This window comes from Myotis lucifugus, unplaced genomic scaffold, assembly GCF_000147115.1.
Source record: "Myotis lucifugus unplaced genomic scaffold, Myoluc2.0 scaffold_214, whole genome shotgun sequence".
In the NCBI taxonomy this organism is placed as follows: Eukaryota; Metazoa; Chordata; class Mammalia; order Chiroptera; family Vespertilionidae; genus Myotis; species Myotis lucifugus.
In genome coordinates, this window is record NW_005871262.1 from 2,213,134 (window position 1) to 2,222,040 (window position 8,907).

General features: G+C 52.8%; 1 protein-coding gene across 1 annotated transcript in view; it reads right to left on the reverse strand.

The window, feature by feature from the left end:
• NINL (ninein like) overlaps positions 1-8,907 on the reverse strand; it is a 66,810-nt gene that overhangs the window by 38,533 nt on the left and 19,370 nt on the right. The window contains 5 exon segments of the mRNA XM_014463636.2: positions 1,409-1,489; positions 2,056-2,166; positions 3,278-3,452; positions 6,570-6,710; positions 7,863-7,999. Of these exon segments, the coding sequence (XP_014319122.1) occupies positions 1,409-1,489; positions 2,056-2,166; positions 3,278-3,452; positions 6,570-6,710; positions 7,863-7,999 (645 nt within the window).

An 8,907-nucleotide genomic window follows, 5' to 3' on the forward strand; every position in this document is an offset into this window, starting at 1 on the left:
CCATGAGATGAAAAAAGTTGAAAATCGCTGCACTGAAGTAACATGAATAATGGTTACTTGTAGGTTCTAAGTCTTTGCAACCAGCGTAAAGGGAGGGGAAAAACACAGCATGGAGCTACAATTCCAGCAGAAGGTTGTGTGGCACTTCCCACCTGCGTGACAGCCCCACACCCTGCCCCTCCACACAGCAATCTGGTTCAGGAGGGGGTGACACCGCTGCCCACACACAGGATTCTCAAAAGGGCACCCAGGACCCAGGGTTTGCAGTGGAGGTGAGAACACAGGGAAGGAAACAGCAGATCACGTCACACTCCAGAACAGCGTGCCTCACCTTTATCCTCTGGTGTTGCCAAAGCAATGTGAAGCAGGGACAAAAGTCAGTTTTTACTTTAGTTTGGAGAGAGACCATTAAGAAGTGAATTATGCCCGGCCAGTGCAGCTCAGTGGTTGAGCATCAACCTATGAACCAGGAGGTCACTGTTTGATTCCTGGTCAGGGCACATGCCCAGGTTGCAAGCTCAATCCCCAGTAGGGGACATGATTCTCTCTCATCACTGATGTTTCTATCTCTCCCTCTCCCTTCCTCTCTGAAGTCAATTGTGTGTGTGTGTGTGTGTGTGTATACATATATATATATGTTTTATCTGTTGGGGGGGTCTTCGATCATTTTAAGAGTGTAATGGGGTCAGCGCCACTAACACTGTTCACCATCTCTGCCCTGCTCTGCACTGCAGTGTCTCCAATTAAATGGACTGACATCGGTAGGTTTGGCCCAGGAAATCTAAACACTCAACAACAGAAAACACGATGAAGCCTCACATGGTGCCTGGAGACACAGAGGGGCCTTCGGAATTGGTGCTGGTCTAATGACTTGGCCAGCCCATGTGGGGCTAAACACAGGGGCTGTGCAGGCAAGTCCTGTTCCACCTCCTAGCAGAACATGAGGCCTGGAGGACCCTGTCAGCCAAATGCAGGCCCAGAGCAGAGGCTCTTCCCGCTCTGCTAGGAAAAGGATGCTCCTGCCACCCATGCTGGACCACTTCGTGTGGACGCCAGGAGTGTGCCCTGCCAAGGATGCCAGGCCACTCCCGGGCAGGAGGTGGAGGGATGAAGCCTGCATACCACCACCCAGGTCTGAGCCAACAGACCCTGATGACTTGCAGGGCCAGCCTGTCTCATGGGCTCCAGCACCCCATTCTTTGTAGGAGTAGCTGGGAGATGGTACCACACCTTCTGGCACAGGAGGTCTCTGAAGGCTCAAGTTCTTAGAAAGAAGACAGGAGTGTGTGACGGCCCAGTGCATAAAAGACAAAAGCGACAGCCTGGTCCAAGTCAAAAGCGACAGCCTGGTCCAAGACAAAGGGCATGCTAAGGCTCAGGACGGTGAAGGGGCCAGGGGAGCACATACCCTGCACTTGAGCTTGTACTCCTTCAGGACCTCCTCGAAGTGCTCTTCCTGGGCCAAGAGTTCTGTGCTCTGTGGCTCCAGCTGAAGGTCATACCAGAAAAGGAGAATGACACACAAGGTAGAGGGCATGCTATCACACCGTCATGCTCTTTACCTAAGGCTCAGCACTTCCAGTTACACCCTCCAGTCCCTTCCTCCTCCTTCCCTCCTCCCCTTGTTTAAAAGGTCTCAGGGCAGTAGGATGATCCGCAGTGGCTCCCGGGGGACACCCCCTGCCTGGATCCTTCCCCAGTGCAGCAACTCCTCTCCCCGCCTACTCCCCAGGGATGGGCAGGGCCTGGTGGGTGGGAGACCTCGTGGTGGGCACCAAACTCTACCCTCTCCTCCATGTCTCTCATCACTGGGGTTGATGGTGCCAGCTGGCCCTGGTCTTGCCATTAAAAGGCCCACATGCAAGGCCCTGCATTGGCCTGAAGGGGGCGGGGGAGGGGGGGACAGAGGGAAATTCACCTTGTTCATTTTCTCTCTGAAGTTTAACAGGAAAAACTAAACCCAGCCACCTCGATATTCTTTTTCAAGACCCTGATACTTTTTACCCAGCTCCCCAGGCTCCTCTCTCAAGACTAAGAGTCAGCAAAAGGACTTGCCTTGTCTTTCAAAACAAACTCCAGGTCAGTCTGCAGTTTCAGGACCAGCTTCTCTGATTCCGAAAGTTTTTCCACAACTTCAATGATCTCCTTCTGCAATCGGCTGTTTTCCTACAAGACACAGGCTAGTGGTCGCCAGGCTCTGGGTGGAAGAGGGAGCTGTGGGCAGGTCTGCCCTTCCCTCTGAGTGAGAGGCCTGTTCCCAGGAGCACTCATCATCAGGGAAGAGACCTCGTGGTGCCTGGCACTCACGCCTTGACGTGCAGAGGCGGCTGTTGCAGGGGCCAATGCAGAGCTACCCTGGGACAGACCTGCAAAGCCCTCACCAATGCTCATGGCTCTTCCCTTGGCCTCTACTCCTCCCATTCCAAGTGCTCAGAAGGCCATGCGTATCACAAGAAAAGGCTAGTGGCAGGCCCTTCGGAGCTGTTTTCTAAATGAGGGATTTGGAGCTGCACCACTACCACTCAGAGGTCCACAGGGGAGGAAGGCAGCACTGTCAGACACGGGCAGCCTGTAAGGAGAGGTGAGGACAGCTCGGGGGAGAGCCCAGACAGGCAGAGGAGGCAGGGCCTGTGCTCGCTGCTGTCGAGGCCCCTGGGTGCCTGGCTTCTGCTCCTGAGGGAAGCAGGCAGGTGTGGAGAGAACCCACAGGCTCTAAGTTGGGAGAGGAAGAGAAAGGCAGGAGCACAGGAGGAGCAGGGGACATCTCACTGAACCCAATGCAGGACGGCTGTGGGTTGAGGGATACTCACCAAAGCCCCGAAACCACCTGTGCCCCAGGCCGCACCCACGGGCAGCAGGTGGGCTTAGGTTTGCTGACTTCACAGGTGCTCTGGTCTCCAGGGCTGCTGGCCCTTCCTCACTTTGGCCCACAGACCCAGAGAACAGCGCAAGGGGCCTGCAGGTCCCCACCTGTTCTGCTGCCCCAGTGACCAGAGAGCACGCCGGGGCAGTGTCGGTGCTGGCGAAGCCGGGACCCTTTCTGCTCTGAGAGAAATGTGCTATCTCCATGGCAAACGTTCCTCAGTTTGAAATCCTAGGGATTCCCCTACCACAGAGATGTAAAATTCCAGGAGGTGTTGAATCCTTGACTAGGAAAATGTGGGGTGTGGGAGAGGGACCGGCAGGTAAACTCGTTTCTGTCTTTTCCTTCTGGGTGGGGTGACCTGTGGAGGCGTCCTTCCCCTCCTCCGTTTCCTCCCCCTCCCTGCCTACCTACCTTCAGAGCCAGGGTCAGCTTCTCTCGGAGGCTGGCCTCCTCAGCCTGCAAGCGCTCCAGGTCCCTCTCCAGCATGGTTCTCTGCCTGCAGGCCTGTTCCCAGAATAGCTCACGCTCCATCTCCACTTCAGACCGCAGGAGATTCAGCCTTTCTCTGTACTCCTGCTCCAGGTGTCTGTAAGGCACACAACAGCACATCACACTGGGCTTCCTGCCTCTGCAGGGACACCTTTCCAGCCAACAAGACCTCTTCATTCCCTGGAATTCCCCTTCACGAGCACTTGGCCACGGTCTTGGACTCAATAGTTCCTGCCTGACAGATGGGGTCACTGTTCCTCAGCGAGACGGCACGTGCCGTGAGGCCAGGGCCCTCCTTTCAATCCTACACCTGGGCCTGACGGTGGGCGCCCCTCCTGGGAGCTGGAATGTGTTGTTTAAAAAGGAGTTTTCTTCTGGAACAACACCGGGGGCTGAGGAGCTGGCAGTGCTGCACAGAGAGCATTGTGTGGAAGCTGGGCTGCTGCAGAGCTTAAGGAGGCCCCTGTGGGCCCTCGCCTCCCGTGTCCCAAACAGCCAGCAACCTAAGGTCTCGGTGTCACCAACCGGGGTGTCTGAATAGGTTCTGCACACGCTCAGGTGAGATAGCGAGATTTCCAAATATGTGACGAGGCTGATGACAGCATCTTGTTAAAAGGGCCATTAGGAGGCTGGAAGAGACACAAAGAAAGGGGGGGAAATGTGCTAGCTATTGCACTCTTGGCTTCTTTCAAGATTCTTTTAGTTCCTTACACCCTATTTTGCGAAGTCAGGGAACTAAGGATAATATCTCAGACGAGCAAAGTTAAACATCTGTAGCTACAAGAATCAACGGTTTGAATTTTCTAGTTTCACCCATTGGATCTTGCTCAGCAAGAAATGGTAAATGGGGAAGCTTATGGCTGGACATTGCAAGGGAACCAGCTGAACAGAGACTGTTGACAAGAGCAGAAACAAAACCCAGTTATTTCTTAACCACATGCTCCTTTGTGATGAACACTGCACATATTCCACACCGAGCGGCTCAGCAAGGCCGCAGCCAGTGCGTCTCCAGCTGTGGGCAAACTACGGCCCGCGGGCCGGATCCGGCCCGTTTGAAATGAATAAAACTAAAAAAAAAAAAAAGACTGTACCCTTTTATGTAATGATGTTTACTTTGAATTTATATTAGTTCACACAAACACTCCATCCATGCTTTTGTTCCGGCCCGCCGGTCCAGTTTAAGAACCCATTGTGGCCCTCGAGTCAAAAAGTTTGCCCACCCCTGGTCTAGGCGGAAGTCAAGATGTCCATGGCCCATCTCTCCACACTGGGCCTCCCGGCCTTGCAGACACCACTTTACTGGTATAGTGAGGGAGACCATATTTATTTAGTTTCTCAAGTTTGATTGGAAATAGTTTTAAAAGTTTGGTGAAAGGATATTTAATTTTTAGCTTTCCTGAAAATTACTATTATCCTGTTAAGAGTACAGGAGCTGGTGGAAGTGAGTATGCAGGTGTGTGTGCTCACACCCACACCTGCACACTCACTCATACCCATGCACTCTCACTCATACCGATACTCTCACACACTCACATCCCTTGATGCAATCTCTCACATACGCTTTCTCAACACCCACAGAGGTAGGTGAGGATTCCAACTGGTGAGCAGACCAGTATCTCAACCTGCTGCACTTGGCCTTCCCTAGCCACCCCAGGAAGGAAAAGAGAACCTAGGCCTTTGGAATTAGGGAGAGTGTGGATGCGGATTTGAGGCCGCTCCCCCACAGACTATGATATATGGAAAGGTGGCAGTTCTAGGAGGGGCTGCCAGGGCTGTCCCTGCGAACCCTAAGTATGTGAATTGTGTAGAGGGAGCTGGTGGGGCCCTTGTGAGCTGACGTAGGATGTCCATGGACTGGACAACCCTATCCTGGGACAGTGATGCGCCCTCAGGGATCCTTTCGCTTAAGGGTCCATTTCTGACACTCCCAGGATAAAGAAGGCCTGGGCCTATGCTCTCTCAGAAACAGCGTAAGACAAAGAGAGAGGACCTGGGGTTTAAACCTCAGGCCACTTTGGTTGTGTGACTGTGGCGAGTGAACTGTACCATCTGTCTAGCTACCAGCCCCACAAGTAGTATAGATCATTCACCAGGGGACTGCCCAGTACAATGCCTACAGTCAGGTTTCGAGCTCTGAGCTTCTTCCACCACGTCAGGCTCCTTCTTGCTGAGCCAACAAGCTCCAAAGCCATCCACTAGCCCTGTCTCAAAATGTCCATCTGTCTCATGATTACAGACACACAGAACACATGGCTTGAGTGGGACAGACCCCATAAATGAAGCAGAGCAGAGTGAGGGAAGCAGAGAGGACTTTTCCCTGCAGCTCACAGGCGTGCACAGCTAGATGCCTCCACCATGCACCCCGCCATAAAGAGCAGGGCCACTTTTTATTTTATTTTTTTGAGATTTTTAAAAATATTTTTTTAATTAAAACATTTTAAATATATATTTTTTTATCTCAGAGAGTACGGGAGAGGGAGAGAGAGACAGAAATATCAATGATGAGAGAGTATCATAGATTGGCTGCCTCCTACATGCCCCAAACTGGGGATAGAGCCTGCAACCCAGGTACGTGCCATCTGATCGGGAATCGAACTGTGGCCTCCTGGTTCCCACGTCGACGCACAACCACAGAACCATGCCGGCTGGGCTAAATATATTTTTATTGTTTTTCAGAGAGGAACAGAAAGAGAGAGAGAGATAGTAACATCAATAATGAAAGAATCATTGATTGGCTGGTAAGGCCACTTTTTTTTTTTAATGTATTTCTTTATTGATTTCAGAGAGGAAGGAAGAGGGAGAGAGAGACAGAAACACCAATGATGAGAGAGAATCATTGATCGGCTGCCTCCTGCACACCCCCTAATGGGGATCGAGCCCGCAACCCAGGCATGTGCCCTTGGCCGGAATCGAAACTGGGACCCTTCAGTCCGCAGGCTGACGCTCTATCCACTGAGCCAAGCTGGCTAGGGCAGGCCACTTTTTAAATGCACCCCTCTCTCTTCTTTCAAGGAAAGGCACCCCCAAAGGTGTGTCTTCTAGATTCCTACTGGCTCAGGTGAAACAAGAGGGCCGCGGCTCTGCCATGGTCATGACCACAGCCTCGGCTGGTGGCAGCTCTCTGTCTACAAATGCCCTCAGCTATGGCTGGGAAACTGCTGCCCTGCTGCGAGGAGGTACAGCTCTGGGCTCGGGCACCACTGGCAGAACCTACTTGATCTTCTTCTCCGTAAGCTGCTCCAGGGCCGAGTGGCAGTCGTCCATCTCCTTCACAAACTCCAGGTTCCTCTTCTCCGCTTTCTCTAGATCTTGCCTTGCCTTGTCTCGTTCCCTCACCATCTGCTCTACTTGCCCCCTGCGCAGGAAAGAGACAACATTAATAGAACACGTGGTCTGGGCCCAGCAAGCTCCGTGTCTACACGAATGATAAAAGGGCCGGCACTCGCTGGGTGCACGGCATGGTCCAGCGCTGTGCTCTAACCTCACGCCACCAGCATGCACCTCCTGAAGAGGTTTGTACCATTACTATGCCCATTTTACAGATGTGCACACTGAGAGAGAGGGGTTAAATGACTTGCCAAGGAAAGTTTCTACAAGGTTTCTGAACCAAAGAAGTACAGCCTAAAGGCTTACAGTGTGCCACCTCCAGAAGACCACCGAATGGTGAGAATTCATCTGTGTCCCCCTCGGTCTCCAGCGGGGACTTGGACCCCAGGAGTCCTCAGCACCTAACCTGGGGTTGGACACATGAGGGGAGCAGGGTGGCCAACCAATACCCTGCCTGGCCACAGCCCCGACACCTGCAGCCTGGCATCTGAGTGAGTGCAAGGTGCGTCACCCAGGGAGAAGGCCATCTGTGTGTGTGGCCCTGGATTGTCCAGTCACCCCACCCCACCCCCCAGAGGCTCTCAATTCACCCCGGCACTCACTATTCTGGTGACTATTTCTCCCACTGAAGGAGCACAGAGCCTCCCCCCCGCCCCCTCACCCCCAATGGATTAAATACTCAGCGAACCCAAAGCTGATCCCAATTAAAGTGGAATGTATTCTTAGCCTGTTACTTGGTGGCCATGTTTAAAGAATACTTCTTTTTCCTCTCCAGCCACCAAACCCAAGTGCCCTCTGGCTGTTCTCAGAAGCACAACCTACTGACTGGAGGGTTTGCACCTCTGTGCTGCGAAAGCCCCAGCATACACAGGATGAGCGTCAAGTTCAAATCCTTCCCTGTGGAACTGCTAGAAGGGGCTAAGGGATGACTTTGACAAAGATTTCTAAGTGGGAGAGGCCAGTACCCCTTAAATTCCGTGGCCACAAAAGCCCCAGCAGCGACCACTGAGCAGTTCACTGGATCCTCAGGCCCCACTGAAACCACACACGTGGACAAAACCTGAAGGACAGGGAGCCCTTGTCCTGCTCTCACGGCTCAGCTTTTTCCCAGTCCCACTGCGGGCGCCAGACCAGACCAGCCTGACTCCCAGGCCCACCCCAAGCACATGTGGCCTCTTACTGGCAGAATCTCAGCTCCTGGCGATAGCAGGACAAGGCCGCCTGCTGAGTGGCACCGTGGATCATCATGAGCTCGTTCTCAAGGGCCCAGGTCAGCTCCAAAAGGTTCACCTTCTCATCCACACTAAAGTCGAGGCTCTGGAAACAGCAAAACCCATCAGGCAGAACAGGATTAGTGGCTTCTCTAGACACTTCCTGGCTGTCTTAGGGACAGTCCAGGCCGTGATCCATGCTGTCCTATAGGCAGCACCTGCCACTTTTCCGTCAGCAAAGTCTCTGCCTCTTGGGCATGCCTCTCCCCCACCCTGTCTTCCACACCCAGTTCTGCCCCCTTCACGGTCCCTGCCTCAGTGGTGGGCATGACCCAGGCCAGACAGCGTTTCCCTCTCTGGGCAGAGTGACTGACACAGAAGGGGGCCATGCCTCAAGCAGAGGACTCAAGGGGATTGACAGGGGTTGGAGGAAAGGCCCTTTTCCCTGTGAAGTCAGATGCTGTAAGGACCTGTGGGTCTGGGGAGATGCATGGAGAAGCCTGAGCTGACGCCAACACCGCCAAGAAGCAAGCAGAAGGACAACACCAAGGTTGGAGCACCAAGAGTACCACCACCCGACATCCTTCTCAACAGAACCTACGCAGGCCAGAAGGAGTGGCAAGAAATATTCAAAGTGATGAATAGCAAGGACTTACAACCAAGATTACTCTACCCAGCAAAGCTATCATTTAGAATTGAAGGTCAATAAAGAGCTTCCCAGACAAGAAAAAGCTAAAGGAGTTTATCACCACCAAACTGGTATTACATGAAATGTTAAAGGGTCTTCTTGAAGAGGAGGGGGAAGAGGAGGAGGAAAAGAAATAAAAATTAAAAACATGAATAATAAAATGGCAATACATACATATCTATCAGCAATTGAATCTAAAAGTCAAAATAGCCCTAACCGGTTTGGCTCAGTGGACAGAGCTTCAGCCTGCGGACTGAAGAGTCCCAGGTTCGATTCCGGTCAAGGGCATGTACCTTGGTTGCGGGCACATCCCAGTAGGGGGATGT